The 26,818-nt window shown below is 40.8% G+C and overlaps 1 protein-coding gene across 4 annotated transcripts in view; it reads left to right on the top strand.

Moving 5' to 3' along the window:
• The window catches only part of LOC127674117 (zinc finger protein 54-like), a 42,369-nt gene extending 15,969 nt beyond the window's left edge, over positions 1-26,400 (top strand). Inside the window, exons 1-5 of one of the 4 annotated variants that reach the window (XM_052169987.1) lie at positions 5,909-6,053; positions 11,247-11,349; positions 17,220-17,301; positions 19,097-19,223; positions 21,271-26,400. In XM_052169987.1, the coding sequence (XP_052025947.1) occupies positions 17,272-17,301; positions 19,097-19,223; positions 21,271-23,318 (2,205 nt within the window). In that variant the 5' untranslated portion in view covers positions 5,909-6,053; positions 11,247-11,349; positions 17,220-17,271 and the 3' untranslated portion in view covers positions 23,319-26,400. Of the gene's footprint in view, positions 1-5,908; positions 6,054-9,611; positions 9,784-11,246; positions 11,350-17,219; positions 17,302-19,096; positions 19,224-21,270 lie in introns of those variants that run through there. The other 3 variants (XM_052169986.1, XM_052169985.1, XM_052169988.1) reach the window with 3 other exon arrangements.
• The last annotated feature ends 418 nt before the right edge of the window (positions 26,401-26,818 follow it).

A 26,818-nucleotide genomic window follows, 5' to 3' on the forward strand; every position in this document is an offset into this window, starting at 1 on the left:
AATTCACACTGGAGAAAAATGTACCATTGTAAATAATATAACATAACATTTATCTTGTATTCCCTGCATACAAATGACAACAGGACAAGTAATAGAAATATAAAGATAACAAGCTTGTGAAAGCCTTAAATGAAGACTTAAATCTCACAGAATGTGTCAGTTCATATTAAAATAAAATTCTGTAAATATAACTGTGGGGTAGCTTTTTATTTCTTTTTAATACTGGCCTGCAAATATGTCTGTGCACTGCATGTATGCCTGGTGCAGGCAGAAGCCAGAAAAAAAGCATCAGATTCCCCTGAATTTGGCAATACAGATGTTTGTGTATAGCTATTTATATGTTGGGAATTTAACTCTGGTTCTCTGGAAGAGCAACCAGTATTCTTAACCACTCTGCCTTCTCTGGCATCCCTAGGAAAAGCTATAACAAAAACAGTTTACTCATTCCACATTCAACCGTTCATAATAATGCCTGGCAAGATGATAAATGCCATCTTTTAATCACATTTAATCATAACACTCAGAAGACAGACTAGAAGGTCACTGTGAGACCAGTCCCAGGACTGCCGGCACTACATAGACCCTGTCTCAAAAAAAAAAAAAAATCATAACGACAACATGTAATAACTTTAAAGTTCTGACAAAGACATCTAATTATAGTGTACATTACATAGATCATACTTCTGAGAAACCATGTAAAGGTATACCACACATAATCCCAAAGTGTTATTCATTGGAATGCTGACATACAACTTAGAAATCCTCAAAGGTGATGTACCCCTTCCATCCCAACGATCTGGATCCGGTTTATCCATATAAGCTTTATGCCAGCCTTGTCGATAATATGAACTCCAAGGCAGAAATTCCTTTTAAAGTACTGATGGGGAAATATTTGCTCCAAACTTTAAAATGAAATAATATAGCTGCCATTACCAGCCATTACACCACCATAGAATTAATGGAGAGGCCAGAACCCTCCATCAGCCATGATGAAATGTTAGTTGCCCCAGTCTTACACAGTTGCTTATTCTTAGTACTTGCTCAACAGTTATGGGTCTCTGCACTACCTACCTCCTACTCTAAAAAGAGTCTTCCTTCACCATTCTACAAAATGATGATTAGAAACATGACTATTCACATGGCAGATTAATAACATGTTCCTTAAGAAAATATCAATAGCTTCTTTCCTTGGACTTATGCTTCCAAAGCCTTTGTTTTGTTTTGTATGTTTTTTAAACCATGGTATGAATTTCTCTAAGAACCAGGCCTCAAATCCATTCAAGAGAGAGCCTGTTTATGCCCATACACAATGGTGTCAGTATTATACAGTGCATACATCTTGACTAGTACTTTGGTACTGTAGGATGCATGGTCCAGGGGTAAGTAAGACCATAACATCATTTCTCTGCTAGCAGCTTGCACAAGATGTTGCAGTGTTATAAAAAGCTAGCCAGTTGGAAGAGTTTCCTAGTAAGTTCAAGACTGCTCTCTGTCTATCTTGCAACCAAAGTGGCACCTTCAGTAACACCATGTGCTTAGGATGGCCATGCAAGAGTACTGGCAATAACCTGTTTTTTTTAGGGTACTTCTGGGGTCTCTATGACCAGCAATTCCTAAATAGATATCAATATCTGGTACAGAGACCTCCATTTAGTATCCCTGGCATTGAGAGCAACATTATTTCTTTAATTCAATATATTTTTTATTTACATTTCAAATGATTTCCCCTTTTCTGGCCTCCCACTCCCCAAAAGTCCCATAAGCCCCCTTCCCTCCCCCTGTTCTCCCATCCACCCCTTCCCACTTCCCTGTTCTGGTTTTGCCCTATACTGGTACACTGAGTCTTTCCAGACCCAGGGGCCATTCCTCCGTTCTTCTTGTACCTCATTTGATGTGTGGATTAGGTTTTGGGTGTTCCAATTTTCTAGGCTAATATCCACTTGTTAGTGAGTGCATACCATGATTGATCTTTTGAGACTGGGTTACCTCACTTAGTATGATGTTCTCCAGCTCCATCCATTTGTCTAAGAATTTCATGAATTCATTGTTTCTTATGGCTGAATAGTACTCCATTGTGTATATATACCACATTTTTTGCATCCATTCTTCTGTTGAAGGATACCTGGGTTCTTTCCAGCTTCTGGCTATTATAAATAGGGCTGCTATGAACATAGTAGAGCATGTATCCTTATTACATGCTGGGGAATCCTCTGGGTATATGCCCAGGAGTGGTATAGCAGGATCTTCTGGAAGTGAGGTGCCCAGTTTTCTGAGGAACCGCCAGACTGATTTCCAGAGTGGTTGTACCAATTTGCAACCCCACCAGCAGTGGAGGAGTGTTCCTCTTTCTCCACATCCTCGCCAACACCTGCTGTCTCCTGAATTTTTAATCTTAGCCGTTCTGACTGGTGTAAAGTGAAATCTCAGGGTTGTTTTGATTTGCATTTCCCTAATGACTAATGAAGTTGAGCATTTTTTTAAGATGAGAGCAACATTATTTATTCATTTTATTTACACATGAGTAATATACCTTTGTAGATATATGTCACATTTTCATTTACTCATATGTCAGTTGATGAATGTCTAAGATACAGTGAATAAAGGTGGAATGAACATGATGGGCAAGTGATCCTTGGTGAAGATGGAGAGCCTTGGAGGTCATACCTGGGATAGGTTGTATATCAGTTTCCTCTGAGACTAAGCCTGCCAACATGGAGGAAGCTCCTTAAAAAAAAAAGGCTATTAAAGCTGAGGAAAAAGAAATGGCAGGTGATATATTCAGCCCTATCTCTATAGAAATAGTTGATTTAATAGCTTCAGGAGATCCCATAAATTGGCAAGATTCAATAGTGCACTCTTGCCTCATGTGTATATAATTCGAAAGGGCTACTGACACCACCATCAGACAAAATGAACTGCATGGAAGGCGTTCAGACCAGCTATGAAGTAGTCACTATTCAAGCTTCCTGGAGGAGGTACTAAGTGTTTTGAAAAACACACTTCCCACCTCAGGTGAACTACCTTCAAGTAGCAGCTCACCAACTGTCTTTTAAGTCACACCAGTAAAACTCATCGGTCCACTGGGCTTTAGCGATGACTCAGTGGTTAAGGACATTGTCTGCTCATTTTGAATTCCCAGCACCCTCACATGGGCACTCACTCAGTCTGTAAACTCAACTCAGGGTATCCAGTGCCCTCTTGTGGTCTATGTGAGCTACAGGAACAGACATGGAACAAAAATATAAGCAGACAAAATGCAGATTAAAAAAAAAAAAACAAATTGGCTCACCAAGTTGAACTATGTTGTTTCCAAACATTGATCTGCTATTGGTTCCTTGTCTGTAATAAATAGAAGTATGTCTTCGTTTCCCTAGGAACAATGCCACACATCCAGTATGATGGTTTGTATATGCTTGGCCCAGGGAGTGGCACTATTAGAAGGTGTGGTCTTGTTAGGTGTATTACTGTAGATGTGGACTTTAAGACCGTCATCCTAGCTGCCTGGAAGCCAGTATTCTGCTAGTAGCCTTCAGATGAAAATGTAGAACTCTCAGCTCCTCCTGTACCATGCCTGCCTGGATGCTGCCTTGTTCCCACTTTGATGATAATGAACTGAACCTCTGATCCTGTAAACCAGCCCCAATTAAGAGTTGTCTTTATAAGAGTTGCCTTGGTCATGGTGTCTGTTCACAGCAGTAAAACTCCAACTAAGACAACAGATCTTTAATTGTGTCACCCAGATGTATTTATTTAAATATATATACATGATATTTTTAAAAGCAGATTCTCTAGTACTCAATCCCACAGCAGTATTTGACCCCATGTTTATGGCAACAGTAATCATTTCTGTTTCTGATGATGGCCATTATAGCTAGAGCAGTATGATAGCTTAAGGAATCCTTGTCTGCATTTCATTGATAGGTTTACAAGCATTTTTGTTTGAATTTTTCTTTGGATTTCTTAATATTTTTGTTCATTCATTTATTTTCTACATTTTTGTTGTACTTTAAACTTTTTGAGATAAAACTGTTATTGTAAAATGTTCCCATTCCTTTTCCTACTGCCAAATCCTTCCATATATTCTTCCATGTCCTCTTAAATCATGGCTTCTCATTTCATAATTATTTACAAATTGTTCACAAATTATTCCTTGAGCCTTAGGTGCAGGAGTGCTTTGTAGATATGGCTGATGGGCATGGCCTCTACAACTCTGCATTTTTATTACTTGTAGATTTGTGTGTGTGTGTGTGTGTGTGTGTGTGTGTACTTTACAAAGAGACGTTTCCCAGATGAGGGAAGATTTCATTTATTTATGGATATGGTTAAAAATGTTTAGATATTTTTATTAGAGATTATTCTGATTTAGTAAAGTGATGGCTGTTGGCTCTCCTCTAAGATTCCTGACATCACCTGCTTTGAGTAGGTAGCTATGTTTCCAGTACCAGTAAACAGAGGTTTCTGTTTCCAGTTCCAGAGGGCTTATGGGACTTTTTGGGAGGGGAGGGACCAGGAAAGGGGAAATCATTTGAACTATAAATAAAGAATACATTGAATAAAAAAAAGAGTGTCTTAAGTCCAACCAGAGAGCTGTGTAGAACTGTTCATTAGATTCCACCTTTTTTAAGTGTTAAGGTCCAAGAATTGCCTCACACTGATCTCAGCCAGATGGGGATCATTTATTGAGCTATCTACCCCAGGACGGGTAGACCAGAGCCATGGTCTAGATTTGGGACATGAATCATGGCATTGAATTGAGATCCTACAGGCCTTAGTGGCACACACCTTTAATCCCAGCACTTGGGAGGCAGAGGCAGGTGGATTTCTGACTTCGAGGCCAACCTGGTCTACAAAGTGAGTTCCAGGACAGCCAGGGCTATACGGAGAAACCCTGTCTCGAAAAACAAACAAAAAAATAAAAAAAACAACAATTAAGATCCTACAGAGTTTTTATGCCACTAAGTCCAAGTTATCATCTGTGCCAAGTTATTACCCCAATCAGTATTTAGGGGTACAGGGATTTTCTTAGGGACATGTTTTGTTTTAGATTTATCCTACTTCCATTGGTTGGAGTATTCAAGTGTGTTAGGGGACTTGACTTGGCTAATAGTCATGTCTTCATTTGTCTACCAGGATGGAACTTGTCTAATATCCATATCTTAACTTGACAACCAGAATGTCAGTTACCCAAGTACATGTCTCTTTCTTCTAGGTAGGATGCTAGTTCCAAGGGAGGTCTTGGACACTTAAACTTTACTGGATCACTACTTAAAATGGAAGTCTTATTCCAAATAGTTTCTTATATTGGTGCAGATGTCTCTCTTATGTAGAGATCCATCCCAGGGGCAGCTTATTACCATAAAAGCTTATATACAGGTACTGCTATTGGGTAGTTGGCTCTGGTCCATTCCTTCTGTGGATAATTATACAAAAGACTTCTACTGACTTTCTATTGTGATTGGTTTCCAAGGGCACAGAACATAACAGAATATGTAATCAATCTTGGCATTAGGAAGTTTCCTAGTAACAGCAGAAATATATGAGAAAGTTTCCTTATAATCACAGATATCCAGATAAGTGTTACATAGGCCTTAACATTTTTTCTAGGCCTTAATACTCCATCTAGGCCTTAATATTTTACCTAGTCCTTAACAGGAAGCTTACATGCTGATTCTGGTATCATAAAAGCTATTCCTCAGGGAGGAATTTCCTTTATTTTGAGACAGGGTCTCTGGGTATTGCCAGCTGGTGTAGATTCTCTAATGTATACCAGACTGGCCTTGAACACAGAGTTTCCCTTACTTTTGTCTCCTGAGTTCTGGGTTTGAGGGCTTGCATGACCTTGCCCTATTATATGTTACTCTTCTGATGTCTTTGTTTGATTGTTTGTTTTCAGAGACAGGTTTCACTGTGTAATTTTGGCTGTCCTGGGACTTACTCTGTAGATCATGCTGACTCCAAACTCACAGAGGCCTGCTTGGCTCTACCTCCTGAGTGCTGGGATTGTAAGAGAGCACCACCACTTTCAGCTTGCAATGTCTTGACAGTTGCCCAAGGTAAAGGCACAACCTACTTGATAGGAGTGAGTTAAGAAGTGGACCTTAAGTCTGCTGATATTAAAAAGACTTCTATTATTCTAAATTGTAAACTCTAATTGAAATAAATGAGTATCCAGGTGCATATAATACCAAGTGTAAACACCATGAAATAAGTAATATAAAATAGACTACAGGTGGCAATGTCACTGAAGCAACTATACAATGCAATCCTGAAAACAACCCCAAGACCACAGGATTCTATCATAACTTCAAAGAACTAACAGCAAAGCAACTTAACATTTAATACTTCTTGACATAAAAAAAAGCAATACTTCTTCTGAATATTTTGAATACATTCTTTGATGCTGAGGTTTGGTCTGTTACCATATATTGTGATGCTAAATACTTGCCCCAAGGTCTTGTTGCCCCCAGGGACTAAGAGATACTTAAATACACCAAATAATGTTATGTAATCTTGCTTCTCAATTTAAAACTATTGGTTGAATAAAGATGCCAACAGCCAGTAGCTGGGCTAAAGGGATGTCTTAGGGTTTTACTGCTGTGAACAGACACCATGACCAATGCAAGTTTTGTAAAAGACAACATTTAATTGGGGCTGGCTTACAGGCTCAGAGGTTCAGTCCATTGTCATCAAGGCAGAAACATGACAGCATCCAGGCAGATATTGTGCAGGAGGAGCTGAGAGTCCTACATCTTCATCTGAAGGCTGCTAGTAGAAGACTGACTTCCAGGCAACCAGCGTGAGGGTCTTAAGCCCACACCCACAGTGACACACCTACTCCAACAAGGCCACACCTCCTAATACGGTCACCCCCTGGACCAATCATATACAAACCATCACAAGGGAGGTAGTCAGGTTTCAGTTCCCAGACTTGTAGTCTGAGGCCGAGACTGTGAGCAGAGAGATAAAGGGAGGAGAAGGTACCTGGAGTAGATGAATAATGGGACAGTGGTCATGAGATACCGGCCAGTTGGATAAGAGCAGCCAGGGAGAAAGGTGGCACAAGTTATGTCATGGAGTTATTGACAGGAAAGTAAACAAAATACCTTAGAGGGTTGATATCTGTCCAGCTCTAATGCTTTAAGGCTTATTATCAATATAAAGGTTTTGTGTCTTTTATTTGGGAAGTAAATGATCTAAGGTGGGGTAAAAACCCCCAAATTAATATTACCACTACATTTGGGAAACCAACGTGTGACACAAACTTTCTTTAATCTAAAACGATTTCAGTTTTCCAGAGGTAAAAGCCATGATGGCACTTAGGAAGACAGGGAGAAATGGTTCCTTGCCAGTGTCAGGTTTTCCCCTAGCTATGTGGACAGGGTTCTGGGCACGGTTTAGAATGCATGCTGGTTTGTTGAACGTGATTCCAGGGGCTCATACCACGGGCTAAGAAACAGCTATGCTCTCCTGAGCCGACAGCACACCAGCCATAAGAGCCCTTGGGCTACAAATGGCATACCTGAACACCAGCCTGTTTTTAAGCTGGGAACTGAAGTTAGCCTAGTCAGGGGCTAGGTGTGGTGCTAGGTGGGAGGTGTGGTGCTAAAAGACCCTGCTCTGTAGGGAGTCACTCCTGTCAGTCTGAGAGCTGGTTGTATGCCTCCTAGAGCCAATAGTTACAGTGAGCCACCAAAGTCTCCATAAAATGTGGGGCAGCTCCTGACTTGATATTAGCTCATTCTAACGCAAATAATGAGCCCAGCGTGGTGGCACATGTCTTTACCCTAGCATGTTAGAGCCAGAGCAGGCTCATCTCTGAATTCAAGGCCAGCCGGTCTTGCCAAACAACAACAACAACAACAATCCCTGCGATACTGATGCTACCAAGCAATAAATTACAGACTGCTGTGCTCATTTAAACCAAACCTTTAAAAACAGGTTTACATGGCGAAATCCTGGCTTGAATGAAGGAATGAAGGAATCATCCCAATCTTTCTATTATTAGCTATTTCACACACACAGAATGTCTATACACACAGAGCGTGTGTGTGCATTTGTGTGCTCACATCAAATACTGCCCACTCTCACTCCTGCCTCTCCACTATTCTGGTTCACAATTCCAACAGTCACTCTGTGTCCATATGCATTCATAGTGCTTGTGGTTCACTGAGATAAACCAGAACCATTCGTAAGACTGTGGGTTTGGAGCTTGATACACTCAGCACAGGATGACAACTAAAGGCAGTGATTCTTCTAGAATCTATGAATCTATCCACAGCCAACATCTGAGAGGTAAAGCGAACTATTCCCTTTCTTAGACTGACTGTGGTCTTGTGTGAGGCCAATGCAGGTAAAGACAGTTGCTGCTGGTTACTGATTTCAGTAGTTATATGGAGTCTAGGGATTGGTGTCTTAGCATCCCCCCTCCTTTCCCCCTTCTTATTTCCTAACCACCTGTAGTGGCTATTCCTGTTGTCGACTTGACTATATCTGGAATGAACTCTGACCTGAATCTTGGCTTGGAGATCTTGAGACAGAGTGACTATGAATCCCAGAAGATTAAAACAGGGAGATTTCTGAATTCAAGGTCATCTGTGACAAAGCAAGTCCCAGATCCAGGCGCGGTTTCACACACCTTTAATCTGGGCCACACCTTCTGCTGGAGACCTACATAAGGACAATGGAAGAAGGAGGATTGACTCTCTCTTCTTTGCCTGCTTGCCTTGTGGGATCCAGCAACTGCTACATCCTTGGACTTCCATTCACAGCTGCTGCTGACCATTGTCGGGAGTTGAACTACAGACTGTTAAGTTATCAACAAATTCCGTTACTACATAAAGATTACCCATAAGTTCTGTGACTCTGGAGAACCCTAATATACCACCTCCTCTTCCTTGGTGTTCCCAGAGGTAGAGATAAATGGTGTAGCTGACTGTTTGAGACCTTACTTATTTTCTGTATTTGGGACAGTCAAGAGTGTCTGTATTCATCACTCCATTAAAAAAAAAAAAAGGAGAGAAAGGAAAGAAGAAATTCTGTTTTCTCTCAAAACACCTTAAGTATGAGTCATAGAAGTCTAATGCCTGAGTTAGTAAACTGGCAAGACCGCCATCTTGTGGTGAAAGTAGTACACTGCGGGATGAATTCTGCCCTTGGCTGATAGCAAAGGTCTGATCTCTGATTTCTTTAGACATTTATTTCAAAACCCAAGTTCTTTCAATGTCTCTCCCCACGTCAGAATTTCAGGATTTTGGCTTCTCATGTTTGTGTGTTGGGATGGGACAGCCTGTTGCTGTTGGGTATGAAGTATGTAGCCCAGGGACTGGTTGTCGAAGTGTTAGGCTACCTTGGATCTGAAGGGTTCAGAACTCACTCTGTGTGTCAAATACTGGGTGCAGCGTCCTAACAGATCCACTTCTGGTGTAGGCCGGCAGCAAGCATGTGTGGAGGCTGTTCAGCCTGACATCTGGAGCTGTGTGGAAGGCAGCCTGACACAGAATGGGAGGGTCGGGTCTCCGCAGGGCAGGGCCACTAGCCCGGAAACAGAGGGTGTGAGGGTGTTGTGTGTTAAACAGGGTGTGGGTTGTAGAAAAGTGTTCAGAGTGGGAGGAGTTAGGGGAGTGACGTGAACGGAAGCTGGGAGCCGGCTGAGTGAGGCCTGGGTACTGAGAGCCTAAGCCAGAAGTGTCAGGGACCTGTTCGTGTCCAGAGCGAGCAGGCCTGCACCGAGGAGGATCGCGTGTGCAGACCTGGGGTCAGAACTCACGGCGGGCTTCGGGGAAGGTAAAAGTCGGGGCCGCCGTGGGCGCCGCGCGGGGCTCCCTGGGGAGTCAGCAGCGCTGCGGCGGGAGCCGCCTCCGCACGCCCGGATCCCCGGGTCAGAGAAGTTGCGGGGCTGGGAAACGGGAGGGAGGGGACCAGGCTGCGATCGGTTTCTCTGCGTTCAAAAGGAAGCTGGCTCTGGAATTCTGCTGTGCATTTCTTCCCCTGTCAACAAATTTTAGCTCATATGAACTGAAATGATCCTGATTTGTTTTTTATTGTTCATCTGGTTGCCAAAATATTCATAGTACTCTAGGAGAATATTTGAATTTATCTTTTGATGCTTGCAAACCGTTCCCTTTGTTTAGGTGAAGAGGACAAAGCTCTTGGAATTTACATTAATCCGCGCAAACTTCCTTGTTGTACCTGTGGATGTACTTGGTGACATAGCATCCCAGGAGAGCTCTGATATATTAGTCATGAAAGGAGTGGCTGCAGATGTAATTGAACCCAAAAGTATATTTTTTGCGAGTTTCATACATATGCTTTTAACCGTTAACATTTAAAAGTAACCCACCTTTACTTTTCCATCTGAGACATGCACTGTGAAGTAAATGCAGCATTTTGATGTAAATGTGCCAGGCCTGTTAGCACACACCTTTCCCAGCATGGGGGAGGCAGGGCCGAGGCTGGTAGATCAAAGAGTTGGAGATTAGCCTGGTCTACCTGGTGAGGTCTGGAGAGCCAGAGTTACAGGATGAACTCCTGTCTCAACAACAACAGCAACCACAACCACAACAAATGGACAGAAGGAAAAAAGAGAAACGTGTTTTTGTGCTGAGTTTTTATGCTATTTGAGGAAATCGGTCATAGTATTTTCAGTTAGGGCATTATAGACCAAGTGGTATTGGCACACACCTTTAATCCCTACATTTGGGATTAAAGGTGTGCACCAGGACAATGATTCAAACTGCTGTTTTGTATTTTGTGGTCAGTTCACAGCCACTGGTGTGACTGTGGACTTCTTCCAGAAGGACAGGCAATGTCAGGACCCTTCTGGGAAGGCTTTTGTACCGAGACTGGACGTTGCAGAATTTCAGCACTCTGGTTTGTGTGAGTGAGAAAAGTTTGCTTGCAGCCTCCCTTGCTCCTCCCGAGGAAGTAGCAAGTGACTCTGCGATTGTGAGTTCTTCCATCGTGTAAGGCTTCCATCCTTTTTAGTCCATAATAAATCTAGAACCTCTCTAGTGTATAATATTCTCATCCCAATCATTAAGTTCCATTTGTGCCCCTGAGACTTGACTGAGCTGTGATTGGAAGTGAGGTTCCCATTACGCTAACTGAAAATGCTTCCTGCCTATCTTCAGTGCTCTGACACTGCATGAGAACTGGGGGATCACTATAGAATCTTCTTTTTATCTCTTGAGCACAGTACTGTGCTAGAAATGAAGGTGCTTGCTAAAAAATCTCTTTCTCATGTGCAGGCCTCACTGGTCACCCAGACCTGCTCACCTGTGGAGCAGAACAAAAAGCCCTAGACAGTGGAGAGGGAGGAGGAGGAGGAGGAGGCCGTAGCTAAGGATCCAGGTAGGATGGAGGGTTGGTGGGTAGGATGGAGGGTTGGTGGGTAGGATGGAGGGTTGGTGGGTAGGATGGAGGGTTGGTGGGTAGGATGGAGGGTTGGTGGGTAGGATGGAGGGTTGGTGGGTAGGATGGAGGGTTGGTGGGTAGGATGGAGGGTTGGTGGGTAGGATGGAGGGTTGGTGGGTAGGATGGAGGGTTGGTGGGTAGGATGGAGGGTTGGTGGGTAGGATGGAGGGTTGGTGGGTAGGATGGAGGGTTGGTGGGTAGGATGGAGGGTTGGTGGGTAGGATGGAGGGTTGGTGGGTAGGATGGAGGGTTGGTGGGTAGGATGGAGGGTTGGTGGGTAGGATGGAGGGTTGGTGGGTAGGATGGAGGGTTGGTGGGTAGGATGGAGGGTTGGTGGGTAGGATGGAGGGTTGGTGGGTAGGATGGAGGGTTGGTGGGTAGGATGGAGGGTTGGTGGGTAGGATGGAGGGTTGGTGGGTAGGATGGAGGGTTGGTGGGTAGGATGGAGGGTTGGTGGGTAGGATGGAGGGTTGGTGGGTAGGATGGAGGGTTGGTGGGTAGGATGGAGGGTTGGTGGGTAGGATGGAGGGTTGGTGGGTAGGATGGAGGGTTGGTGGGTAGGATGGAGGGTTGGTGGGTAGGACGGCAAGGGATTCAAGTGGCTGTGGAAGTGGGACATGAAATCAGTTTTGCCACATGCTGTTTCACTAGAAGTAGTTCTGGAGACTTCCACTGACAAAAATCACCTCAGAATTGTCCTACAATTCTTTACACAAGAATTGAATAGTAGGAGGCAAATAAAATGTATCTGACTGTGCATGTGAGGGACGCTGTCCTTCCTCCATTCACATCACTGATCAGGTCTACATACCAACATTAAATGGTTTTCATTTCAGTGGCTTTTCATGTACTATGAAATGATGAAAATTAATATATCTAGGTTTATTTGTTGTTTTCGTAATTTTTGAGCTTTTGGTATTCTAGCACATTCTCTACATTTTATTGTTAATTTCTCCATGCCTAAAGATAATGCCAATAGACTTTTGATAAGAACCAGAAGCTATTATTTGTAGACCTATCCTGTCTTCCCTTTGAGATCTCCTATTGTCCGTTGTCATGACAATTCCAAGTAGTTTCCATTGCTGTAATTGCAATACACTATGAGATCACCTCTAGGTGTGATCCTCTTTGTATTTTCCAGCTCTGTGCTGTTCCTTGGTAATTTCAGGATTATGCTGTGTAACTTAATAGGAATAGCTTGAAGTCTTAGAGAAGACAAACCTCCTTCCAGGTTGTCTTCTCATGTTTGAGAAGCACATGAGGCAAGGTGCCAGTTTTCACGATTTATTTATTCTACTATAGATGTCTGAACTCTGGGCTTTGTGACATCACCCATGTTGATCAAGGACTTTCTATCGAATGGAGCATTTGTGAAAAATCTTTAGTTTGTATTTTAATACTTTTGTCTTGATTATTTTGTCACTGGTATTGTTGGGGTTTTGTCTAAGCTCCACCCCACATCTACCTGGCAATAGCCAGGTATGCCCCGCCCCAGAGATCTGGCCCACTATAAGAGGGGCTACTTGCTCCTCCTCTCTCTCTTTGCTCTCCGCTCTCCCACACTCTCTTACCTCTCTGCCCCTGGGGCTCTTCTCCCCCTCCACATGGTCATGGCTGGCCTCCACTCTCTCTATTCTCTCTCTCTCTCTCTCTCTCTCTCTCTCTCTCTCTCTCTCTCCCTCTCCCTCTCTCTCTCTACCACTAACTCCCATCCCCTATTCTGAATAAACTCTATTCTATACCATGTCTGGGTGTGTGTGGTCCCTCAGGGGCAGAGGTGCCAGGCAAGGGCCCGCCTGGACACCTTCCCCCACGCAGCGTAGCCACACTCACCTAACCCCCTATACTCCCCCCTTTAAGCCCCTTCATCATCCTGCTGCCGAAAGTCCTTCAGGTATAATTATGATCATCATTCTTCACTGCTTTCCAGATGCGTGGCATTTAAAGGAAATTCCTTCTTTCTCAGTATTTTGTATCTTTAGATAAGAAGTAAATCTTTGTAGAAAATATATCTTTTAATCTGGTGTCACTTTTTTGAATGTTGCTGTCTGTTTAGCTTAGGGAATATTATCTATTTATATTTCAAGAAGAAGCTATGTAATCTGCAGTGAGTGTTTGTGTTATTTGTCGACTTTCATTCGCAGGTTCTGGTCTGCATTGGACTGATCTGGAATCACACAGAGTAGCTCAAGCATGGCAATATTTTCATGGGGTTGTTCTGTACCCTGGGAATTTGTGCATCAGTGCAAATTCTAGGCTTCTTCTCTTCGCCATTTCTGTGAAGTATATTGTGGGAAGTTTAAGTATCATAGAGTTTGGACTGGTCCTATAGGCCACTTCCAGAGACCCTGACGATTTCCCAGATTATGTCTCACTCTGTGTGAGTGAAACATCTTTCCATGCTCTTGTTAGTGTCTTCTTCAGTTCCTTCAGCAAATCAAAGTTCTCACCACACAGACGTTCCATGAACTTGGTTAGTTCACTCGGGAATTTTTAATTTTCTTTTGCCTTCCTCCCTCTCTTCTTCTTTCCCTCCCTCCTCCCCTCCTCCTTCTCTGTCTTTCTCTCTCTCTGTATTTGTCTTTACTAATTTTTTTTGTTTGTTTTTTTGATTTTTTTTTCTAAGACAGGGTTTCTCTGTGTAGCCCTGGCTGTCCTGGAACTAGACCAGGCTGGCCTCAAACTCAGAAATCTGCCTGCCTCTGCCTCCTGAGTGCTGGGACTAAAGGCGTGCGCCACCACTGCCCACCTTACTAATTATTAATATTTAGTTTTTTGTTAAAAAGTCTCCAAAAGAGTAACATTTGCTCAGAACCATTGAACCATCTCCCTAGACCCCTATTAAGCTTTATTTATGTGAGTAGCAATTATATAAAATGCTATGAAGCTATTTTGATCTATTTTATTTTTTAGATAGTGGAAAAGCATGAGTTTACATAGGCATTTACTATTTTAATAAGTTTTTCATTTATTGTTGTATTTTTTAATATTCTTAAACATATCATTACTACCTACTCAGTCTGTGTATTTTCATGAACACTTGGTATTGGATAACCATATGGTATACTGTCCTCTGGACTATTTCTCCAGCTCTCAGAATTCATTAGTGCTTGACTAAGGCTGAGGTCTACCGAGCTTTCTCCCTTCCATGTTAGCATGTGTCTTGGTGTTGTCCTTGTTTTGGCAGCTACATTTGTATGATTTTATTGAAGTAGCTTCTCTGGCATTTCTAGGAGACACAATGCAGAGCAACCCTCTATTCTTCTGGCTCTTACCATATCCCCACCCTCTTGCTTCGTGATGCCTGAGCCCTACTGCAGGACTTGTGTGACTTTATGTGTCAGTTGGGATTGAGCATCACAACTCCATTTTTACTGATAGTGGTTTTCTGTAATGTTCTTCGTGTCTTTTTTTTTTTCTCGAGACACGGTTTCTCTGTGTAGCCCTGGTTGTCCTGGAACTCACTCTGCAGACCAAGCTGGCCTCGAACTCAGAAATCCACCTGCCTCTGCCTCCCAAGTGCTGGGATTAAGGGCGTGCACTGCTGCCGCCACAGACACCACCGCCACACCACCCCTTACCCCAAACCCCACCCCAACCCCACCCCCGCTTCATGTCTTACTAAAATAACTTTTCTTAAGGAGAGTGAGGATTACATTTATTTGTGTGAAGTAGGATAGATATTTAGAAAGTTGTTTGGGATTATGCTGATTTTGTAAAGGAGTAGTAGTATGTTCTTCTCCAAGACCCATGACATCATTAGCCCTGGGAACGTGGCTAGGTTTTCAGTACCATCTGTTATTTCCCTGTTGTTGTGGTTTTAATTCCAATTAGAAGATATTGGTTGCCATCAAGGTATGTGGGCCACTTTTGAACCCTTAGGGTTATTGTGCTGTGAAGATCATTGTTGTGGTTCATAGGTGTCATAGCTGGGTAGGAGGCTTGGTTGGCTCCCTTCTTTGGAAACTTGAATGTTGCCTTCTTATACCATGAAAGCCAGGGAGAATGCTTTATGCTCCAATCCAGGTTGAGGTTCTGTGTCTGAAGTGCATGGCATCTTCAACAATAGGAAATCATCTTTTACATCTAGGAGGCAACCATGAGCAACAGCAATAGCCTATAATATACTGGCAGTCTCTTGGACAGGTATGGCCAACAACTTCAAAGCATGCTTCTTGTGCCTGGTGTTGGTTTGGTTAGAAAATCTATGGCCCTTATGAGGAGCATTATTAACCCAGATGAGAAATTTTCATTTATATTCTAAATATATATGTATCCACAGATTTATGTATAGGCATTATTAGTGGGTAGATAATAGTATAATTCCTTATGACTTTTTTAGACAGCTTTACTGTTGTTGTTGTTGTTCTTTTTTATTGTCCTTCTTCTGTGTTGTTGAGGTGTGGCCTTGTTGGAGTAGGTGTGGCCTTGTTGGAGTAGGTGTGGCCTTGTTGGAATAGGTGTGCCACTATAGGTTTGGGCTTTAAAACCTTCAATCTAGGTGCCTAGAAGCCAGTCTTCTAGCTGCCCTCAGATGAAGAGTAGAACACTTAGCTCCTCTTGTACCATGCCTGCCTGGACACTGCCACACCCCCACCAGGATCATAGACTGAACCTCTGAACCTCTAAGTCAGCACCAATTAAATGACCTCTTAAGAGCTGCGTTGGTCTTGGCATTAAAGCCCTAACTAAGACAGAGGTCTGATCTGCCCCTTCTCCGTGATTAAATACACCATTATTCCATTTTCCCCTTTAGATTACTTGTTCCCTATTATTCGCCTATTATTCCCCCACATCCCACCATGATTGTTACTTTTCTGGTTACTGTAGGTACTCCAGGTTGTGAGCTCACATCAGAAGATTTGGAACTTTCTTTGAGAGAGAACATGCAATGCCTGTCTTTCTGGGTCTGGGCCACTCCGCTCACCATGATCTTTTATAAGTCCATCTATTTATCTGCAAGACTCATGACTTTAATTTTCTTTACAGCTCAATAATTTCCCGTAGCGTGTACATACCACATTTTCACTATTTGTCCATGGAAGGCCATTTATGTTGTTTCCCTTTTTGAAGCTGTTGTGAGTAGAGCAGCAATAATCATCTGTGGAGTAGGACACTGATTCCTTTGAGCATATGTAAAGGAGTAGAAGAGCTGTGTCACACGCTAGATTTATTTAACTTGAGGATTTGATTATTTAATTGAAGATTCTCTATATTCATACCCACAGTGGCTACAGTTTTATTTATTTATTTTTTTTGCTTATGGGGGTTTTAATCCTAATGTTTTAATAATTTATGTTGTTGGTTGGATTATGGATACTATTCTTCCTTCTCTGTGAGAATTAGTATTTTTGCTGTCTTGCTTATGGATGATAACTTCCTAGTTCTCCTATATTTATCTATTTTCCACATAAAATTAATTATTCCCACATTTTCATGGCTATTCATCTATTTCTCTTGTGCATATTTTTCTGTAATTTGTTATGTACTTTACTGAAATACAAGTACTACTTGTAGGCTACTTTAGTGAAATGACTTGTGTTAATTTGGACTATCTTGAAAGGCACTTACACCTCTCCATCAATTTAAAGAGATTATTTTTCTGGATGCAACAATATGCTTGATGGTGTAGCTTGCCCTCCAAGCTTCAGATATGGCCCCATGTTGTCTTGGTTTTGCGATCATTGACAGGATACCTCATAGTAGTCTTCTGCTTGAATCTATTTATGTTGTTTGACACTATTCTTTAATAGATATCAATATTGATTTCTGATTTTTCTTTTTCTTTTTGACCCCTTATATGAAAGGGCCACAAGCTTCATTGTTACCAAAAGAGAAAGTCAAAGAAGAGAAACAGAAATGGATGATTTTCCAGGAAACATGTGTCAGGTCAGTGGTCATGTTCACTTCTTTTCTAGAAATGTCATATTTTCAGGTATTGCAATCCTTTAATTTTCTGCTTCTATAATTTTTTATTATAAACCACATTGGAAACAAACAAAATTGCATGATGAAAATAACCAGACCCCAAAATCTGTACAACCAAATGAACTTTTATATAGTTAAATTAGTCACTAGGAACAAAACCTCTTACTCAGAGACACCCTGTCTCGAAAAACAAAACAAATCAAATAAAAAAAAAAAAAAAACCTCTGGAGACTCATTTGATTTAATAGTTTCAATATCTGATATGTTTTGTAGTGCTTATTCACCACCAAAAAAAACCCAACAACAAAAGAACATGTGACATTACAAAAAAAGACCCCAAAAACATGTAAATTAGAACTAGAAAAGCAATTAGTGCTAACCTGTTTTCATAACTGATGGTCATTACCTGTATTCAGTCCTATCTCATCTCTTGATATTTAACTTTTATTGTTCTCTTTTTTTCATGTTCTTTTGTGTCCACATGTACATGGGTTCCATAAGCAAATATTGTTGTATAAATTCAGCATATGAGGGAAGATATGGTTTCTTCTTTCTGGCAATATATGACTTCAATACTACACATTATAAGTCCAGTTACTTTCCTACAAATTACTATTGCATTTTCTTCTTTACCTGAATCGATTTCCATTTTACATGTGTAACATTTTCATCATCCATTCATGTGGTGGTAGACAATTAGTTTGATTACAGTTATTTGCAGTGGTGAATAAAGCACCGGTAAACACGCGTGTAAATATATCGAGAGTGGAATGTAGAGTTCTCTGGGTGTGTTCCCAGAAATGAAATTTCAGAGCCACACATTAATTTTATCTTTATTTTTTAAATACTCTTCAAAATGATTTCCATTTGAGTGCATTAATTTGTACCCCCTCTCTCTTACACACACACACACACACACACACACACACACACACACACCCCAACAGCGAAAAAGGTCTTCCTTTCTTTCCATATCCTCTTTAACTTTTGTTAAAGTAGTTAATGACAGCTATTCTGCCTGAGGCAATATTTTAAAGTACTTTTATTGTGTTTCTCTGTTGACATTTTAGGAATCCTGGACACTTTTTGCCACATTTATTGCCTATTTGGGTTTCGGTCTTCTCAAGGTGTCTATTTACATCCTTTGCCCATTATTTATTGACAGTTTTATTACCTTGGTATTTAACTTCTGTAATTCTTGACATGAATTCTAGACATGAACCCCTATCTAAAGCGTCACTAGTACAGATTTTCTCCCCTTTTGTGGGTGTCTGTGTGATTGGTCCTGCTGATTGTTCCTTTTGATGGGCAGAACCTGTATGTATGTGTGTATATTTTTTTCATGCCACCCCATCTGTTTACTTGGAGTTAGTTCCTGTGCTTCTCTGTAAGGCCCAAGTGTGCACAGGATTGAGTCAACATCAGTATTTTAGCATGATTGTCAGTATAGCATTTTAGAGCACATGCCCTCATCATGAATTGTCCTTCTGAGACATGTACACTGTCATCCTAAGGAACATAAAGTGTCCATAACAGATAATCATGTCCAGACCTCAAATGTGTGTCCAGTTTCACGGACATGCTTGTGAAACTATTGTGTCATCCTGTTTTCACAGAGGTAGGACATTCATCACTGAGTGTGAGTACATGAGAAATCTGCTCACAGTAATACTCTCCGTTCATCTACATCCCATCTTATTTCCAGAAAAGCACTGTGCCCAGCATCACGTGGTCACGCTGTGCATTTTTGTTTCAGCGTCTGTTGACATTCGGGGATGTGGCTGTGGACTTCCCTCAGGAGGAGTGGGAGTGCCTGGACTCTGCTCAGAGGGCTCTGTACATTGATGTGATGTTGGAGAATTACAGCAACCTGGTCTCTGTCGGTGAGAACATTTTGCTTGTATAATTTCCACCTCCTCCTTTCTATATATGTTGACGTTATGGGAATACACTCTGTTAAGCCATTTGAAAACATGACAGTAGGGAAAATTTGATATAGAAAGGAACTTTTTCGTGGTGTTTTATTTTTTCTTTCCATTTTCTAGTCTAGAAGTGTCATGCACCCTTCATTTTGTTTCTGTGTTGTATAATATTTATCCCCATATCGTAAAGCTCCATGCCCATCATCGTATTTATTACATGGTTGTAATTGTGAGAAAAATTCAACATAAGTGAATTAAATATTTGCCCTTAATGTGCTGAAGATTCTGAGAGAAAATAGCAAGTAGGAGTTCATTCCTCGATTCCTCTACTTTGTATTCTCTTCATGTACTGAGCAGTGTTCTATGGTAGATGGGTCATGGGCTACTTCACAGAACACTTGGATTATTGTGTGCAAGGTAGGCCCGGTCACCTGTCTGGAAAAAATTATATTGCCCTGGAATGAGGGGAGGAGAGACGAGCCACAAATAGGATGAGGTAGTGAAGCGCAAGAGTGAACAATTAAAATGAAAGGGAAAGAAAGAGCTGAAATTTCCTATATTCAGTTCCACTTAAAATGATTCCCAATCATTTAGCCGAGTATAATGTTCTAGCACCAAAATGCACCCTACCTGTTGTAACTATTAGAAGACATAGATCTCTGGAACTCTCTGACAAACCACTCTAGCCTACTTAATAGTATTTCGTAGGGATCAGTAGCCCATACGACATACACCTGGGTAACTGCTCAATGCAAGTGGTACTTTATTTTTTTTTCTTTGAGATAAAAACTCTCTATCCCAAGTTGGTCTGACTTCATGTGGCCCAGGCTGGCCACAAACATTCAAACCTCACAATTCAGCTTCTTAAGGACTGGGGCTCTAGGTATACATTATCATGCTTTGTTCTAACAAATGATATTATTGTTGACCTTTACATTTTTATTCAATAAAAACATTAAAAATGAGAAAAGAAGATGCTGTGCCTTATTGCACCTGAATTATGGTAAGGTAATACTAGTATAAAATGCAATTTTATTTAACTATGCTGACCATGCAATTGGAATAATTGTTCAAATTATAAGTCTAATGTGAGTCCATGAAGTAGCATTGTTCTGTAATTGCCTTCCTTATATGTAGGTATTCATAATACATCCTTCATTTTCTTCTCAGTGGAGGATACACAGACACCCTTCTGGAAAATGATTTCAGAAGTCAGTGTATAGAGTTGACTTGAGAATGAGGAAAGTTAAGAAGCACAGCTGTGTGTGGAGAAAGGAACTAAGCAATGGCTGCCCATTGCCTCCTTAGCTTAAATGATCCCAGAGCCTCTGATGTTTGTCAAAATGGTCACTTTGCTTCTGTTGCACATTGATTCTGTTGCTTTGGAGAAATCTAGTTTACCTTTTTTAGGGAAAAGGACCCTTTGCTTGGTATGGTGGCATATGACTTTAATCCTAGTACTTTGGAGGCAGAAGCAAGTATATCTCTATGAATGTGAGGCCAGCTTGGTCTACAAAGCCAATGCATGACTGCCAGGGCCAGTTCACAGAGGAAACCTTGCCAAGGAAAAAAAAATAGTGTTTGATACTTTTAAGTAAGCCATTCATATTACAAGAGTTTGGTCTCCTGAATAAGTTTTTAATGTAAACACAAATTCTGTGAATCTGGGATTGGATTAAACTTTTCCTCACCAATTTCTGAGAAAAAATATTTAAAAATAGAGACATGTATTCTAAATATAATCAGTGAGTTCCATCCCAAAGTTAATTATTGATTCTTCAATTATTTGATCCATTTTGAGCCATTAGACATTTTTCATGAAGATCAGATAGAACCCTTGAAGGCTGTCACACTGCGTTTGTGAGATTATATAAAATTATAGTGAAAGAAACACATCTAAGTAGTTGCTAGTTGACTTATCTTAAGGAAGAATCTGTAGGAAGAAAGTATTTTTGAAATGTGTGATCATGAAACAAGCCCTACTAATCTGACTTTTACTCATTTTCAGAGAACTACTGCATATGTGATACTGTTCATCAACATGTGAAGACTGAAAAGGAGTCTTGTCAGCAAAATAAGCTTGGTGAAATGCTTCATGATTCCTCCCCTGATGCACTTAATAAAAGAAGTGATACTACAGAAACCTCTAATAACTACAGATGCTGTAATGACAGGGATTCCTCTGTTGACTCATCAAACCTATACAGATGCAAGAGCGTGCACACTGGAGAAGAACCTTGCAAATCTGAAAACTGTGAGAGATCTTTAAATGTATGTTCCAGCATTATTCAAGGTGAAAGATTCTACACTGCAAATAAAGAGCACAGAGAAGATAAATATGACGACTACTTCAATTGTACATACAATCTCATGCAACAATCAATCTACCTTGAAGAGAAACCACACAAGTGTGGGAAATGTGGGAAATGCTTCAGTACTTCCTCAAGGCTCATTAAACATCAGAGAATTCATACTGGAAAGAAACCATACAAGTGTAACATTTGTGACAAATCCTATAACCAGTGTGCAAATCTTAAAATACATCAAAGACTTCATACTGGGGAGAAGCCTTACAAATGTAAAGAATGTGGAAAGTCCTTTCGTCAAACCTCTGTACTTAAAAGCCATCAGAAAATGCATACTGGAGAGAAGCCTTACAAGTGTAAGCAATGTGACAAAGCCTTTGCCCACTCTTCCAGTTTCAGGACACATCAGAAAATCCATACTTCTGAGGAACATTGTAGTTGTCCAGAATGTGGCAGGGAATTTCATCAGCTTTCACACTTTAGAAAACATTACAGACTCCATACTGGAGAGAAGCCTTACAAATGCAATGAGTGTGACAGATCTTTTACCCACTATGCATCATTAAGATGGCATCAGAAAACTCATTCTCCAGAGATCTATTATGAATGCAAAGAATGTGGTAAATCCTTTATTGAATTATCACATCTTAAAAGGCATTACAGAATCCATACTGGAGAAAAGCCTTACAAATGTGAGGTATGTGACAAATCCTTTACTGTAAATTCAACTCTTAAGACACATCAGAAAATTCATACTGGAGAGAAACCTTACAAATGTAGGGAATGTGACAAGTCATTTACTCATAACTCACATCTTAGAAGACATCAGAGTGTTCATACTGGAGAGAGACCTTACAGATGTAAGGAATGTAACAAAACTTTTACTGAGTGCTCAACTCTTAGAGAACATCAAAAAATACATACTGGAGAAAAAACTTACAAATGTGGAAAATGTGACAAATCTTTCACCCAGTATTCATATCTCAAAAGTCATCTCAGAGTTCATACTGGAGAGAGACCTTATGTATGTAAAGAATGTGGCAAATCTTTTACTACATGCTCAATTCTTAGAACACACCAGAAAATTCATACTGGAGAGAAACCATACAAATGTAGGGTATGTGACAAATCTTTTACCCAGGACTCACATCTTAGAACACATCAGAGAGTTCATACTGGAGAGAGACCTTATAGTTGTAAGGAATGTGACAAATCTTTTACTCGCTGCTCATATCTTAGAGCACATCAGAAAATTCATACTGGAGAGAAACCTTACAAATGCAAAGACTGTGACATATCCTTTCTCCGGATTTCTAGTCTTAGAATACATCAGAAAATTCATACTGGAGAGAAACCTTACAAATGCAAAGACTGTAACATATCATTTAACCAGATTTCAAATCTCAAAAGACATCAGAAACTTCATACTGGTGAGAAACCTTACAAATGTATGGAATGTGACAAGTCCTTTACTCATAACTCAAATCTTAGAGCACATCAGAGAGTTCATACAGGAGAGAAACCTTATAGATGTACAGAATGTGACAAATCTTTTACTAGGTGCTCCTACCTTAGAGCACATCAGAAAATTCATACTGGAGAGAAACCTTACAAATGCAAAGACTGTGACAAATCCTTTATCCACCTTTCAAATCTTAGAAGACATCAGAGAATTCATACTGGAGATAAAGATACCACTGTACCATGTGACATAGTATTATCTAGGATTATCTTGGCTTATAAATCCTAACATTATATGTAGTAGAAGCATAAGGATGAGAAACATGTGAAAGCTTTAAATGAAGTTTTAAATCTTAGAAAATATCACAGAATTTAAGTTGAAATTTTGCAAATGTTATTGTGTGAAAAGTTCCCTTTCCCCTCCCTCCTTTGTGTGTGAGTGTATAGGTGCTTTTGTGTTTGTATCATTGCACTACATGTATTCATAGTGCCCATAGAGGCTGGTAGCTGGCAAGAGATCCCAAGAAGCTGGAGTTAAAGAGAGTTGTATCTATTTGTGTATTTGAAATTGATCCCCACTCCTCCAAAGAGCAGCTCTTGCTTTTATCTACTAAGATATCTCTGTACCCCCTGGGCAGAGTGGCAAATGAAACATCTTGTTTGTCATCCAAAAATTCACAATGAAATTCTTAATTCCATACAAGTTTGTGAACACCATTTAATCCCAGCATTCAACAAAAGCAAGAAGATATCTGTGAATTCAAAGTTGTCTTGTTATATAGATAATTCAAGGACAGCCAGAACTATATAAATGTGTCTCAAAAAATAATAGTAATGACAAAATGTAATAACATTAAACATGTGACAAATACCTCTAATTGTTCTGTACATCACAAAGTTCATATTTCTGAGAAACCATATAAAGTTATACCATATATGGTCTCCATGTCTTGCTTGTCATTGGGAATTACACCCCCAAATGCACTGAATATGACAAAACTTTTACCCATTGCTAAAATTGCTGACATGAAAGCAAATTCATCATGAGAGAAAACACACACAAAAACTCTAAAAGTCTAATCTTTCATTCACCTTCAAAATCTTTTTGAAGGTAAGAAACTATAAAGAGATATATAAGCTGTGCATGTAACATGGGCATGCTCACAGACAAATCAGAAATTGGCAAGGGTTCTGGGCTTGGTGGTGCAGGCCAATACTCCCAGCACCCTGGAGGCAGAAGTAAGTAGCTATCTGAGTTCAAGGTTACTTGTCTCAAGAAAAATCAGTGAGGGAGCACAGAAATTCATTTTGCACTACTGAAGAAAAATTGGGAAATATTAATCAATATTCTAAATTAAAATCGTATAGCTGTCATTAACAGCCTGACCACTCTCAAGGAGATAAAAGAACTCGGACCCTCCATCAACTGTTATTAAATGGTAATCACCTGATTCTTACATAGGTGCTTGTTTTTAGAACCTTATGAATAGTTGTAGGTCTCCACTACCTGCTGTAAGGGGAGGCTTCTTTCACCAAGCTGGATAGTTGTACAAACTGGATGTGAATATTTAGATGGATATTTATCACTAACAAAATTTCAATTAGTTATGTCCTTGGACCTACACTACCCAAGCCTTGGTTTTTGGCCATGGTATGACTTCCTCTCTGGGCAGGCCTTAAATCCAGTCAGAGACAGGTTGGCTGTAGGCATCTCATTTGTTGGCCTTTCAGAAACCCCTCTCCTCCCCACTGCTCCACTACATATTTGAACCATTCTGCACCCAATATCCTCACTCTCTAATTTCGTATCACCCATAATCTACTATCCATTCTTGCTTCCTGCATGTCCCTTATACTGGTCTATTTCTAGCTTCTACATGCAGTCTTACTTGAATAAATACAAACTTTGAAGCTAAGATCTACATATAAAAGCAAACATGTGGTTTGACTGTTGGAGACTGTCTTAGTCAGGGTTTCTATTCCTGCACAAACATCATACCAAGAAGCAAGTTGAGGAGGAAAGTGTTTATTCTGATTACACTTCCACACACTGTTCATCATCAAAGGAAGTCAGGACTGGAACTCAAACAGGTCAGGAAGCAGGAGCTGATGCAGAGGCCATGGAGGGATGTTCCTTACTGGCTTGCTTCCCCTGGCTTGCTCTGCCTGCTCTCTTATAGAACTCAAGAATACCAGTCCGGTGATGGTACCACCCACAAGATCCCCTCCCCTTGATCACTAATTGAGAAAATGCTCCACAGCTGGATCTCATGGAGGAAATTCCCAACTGAAGCTCCTTTCTCTGTGATAACTCTAGCTTATGTCAAATTGACACACAAAACCAGCCAGTACAGGGACCAGGAGGCAGAATTCATAATTTCTAGTTTTCTACTTTTACATCCAGATATCACACTTTTATTTACAACTGAGTAATATATCAGGTTATATATAGATATATATCACATTTTCACTTATCCATTCGTTGATGGATATCTGCATTGATTCCAGGCCTAGTGTGGTAGTTTGAATAGGTGTGGCTCCCAGAGATTCACGCATTTGAAGTGTGTTACTGTGGAGGTGGGCTATGAGGTCTCTCAGGTTCTGCCCAGTGAAGAAGATAGTCTCCTCCAAGAATCCATGTCTGCCTCCAGGATGGCATGCCTCTTGCCATGAGGATAATGGACAAAACCTCTGAAACTGTAAGCCAAGCCCAATTAAATGTTTACCTTTATAAGAGTTGTGTAGGCCATGGTGTCTCTACACAGCAATAAAACCATAACTAAGACAGAAGTCATACCAGGGACAGAGGTCTTGTGATAGGCCTGATCATACTCTTGTTCAGAGGAATATACTCTTTGGGAATTATAATTAAGAAAACAGTGTAGGTATATCTACACTATGGAATACCATTCAGCTATTAAAAACAAAGGCATTATGAATTTTGTAGGCAAATTGATGGAACTTGAGAATATCGTCTTGATTGAAGTAATCCAGTCCCAAAAGAACATGCATGGTATGTGCTCATAAGTGGATATTAGGGGATGGAGAGATGACTCAGTAGTTAAGAGCACTGACAGCTCTTAATTCCCAGCAACCACATGGTGGCTCACAACCATCTGTAATGGGATCTGATGCACTCTTCTTCTGGGTGTCTGAAGACAGCAATAGTGTACTTTTATAAATAATAATAAATAAGTAATATTTTGAAAAAATAAGTGGATATTAGCCATAAGACACAGGATACCCATGCTACACTCCACAGACCCCAAGAAGGTAAACAAAAAGGAAGGGATAAGAGCATGCTTGAATCTCACCTAGAAGAGGAAATAGTCATAGCAGGCAGATGGAGGAAGGGAATCAGGTGGGCAAGAGGATGGGGAGGGAAATGGGGCTCCGGATCAGGTATGGGGAGGGACATGGGGGGACATCTTCAACTGATGGGGATGGGAGGTGGGGGACATCTTCAGAATGAGATAGAGACCTTGGATAAGGGAGGCACCCCAAATCAGTGAAGGTGACCTTAGTTGTGACTAAGGGGGGGATGTAGAACCTAAAGAGGTACTTCCTTTAGGTGGGCAGGAACCTCAGTGGGGTGATACAGACACCAACCCACCTACAAAACTTTCTACCCCAAATTTATCCCATGTACAAGAAAGGCAAGGATGGGATGGAGCAGAGACTGAGATAATGGCTAGAAAATAACTGGCCCAAATTGAGACTCATCCCATGGCAAGCACCAATCCCTGACACTATTAATGATAATCTGTTATGCTTGCAGATAAGAGTCTA

Source organism: Apodemus sylvaticus, chromosome 23 (genome assembly GCF_947179515.1).
Source record: "Apodemus sylvaticus chromosome 23, mApoSyl1.1, whole genome shotgun sequence".
NCBI classification, from domain to species: Eukaryota; Metazoa; Chordata; class Mammalia; order Rodentia; family Muridae; genus Apodemus; species Apodemus sylvaticus.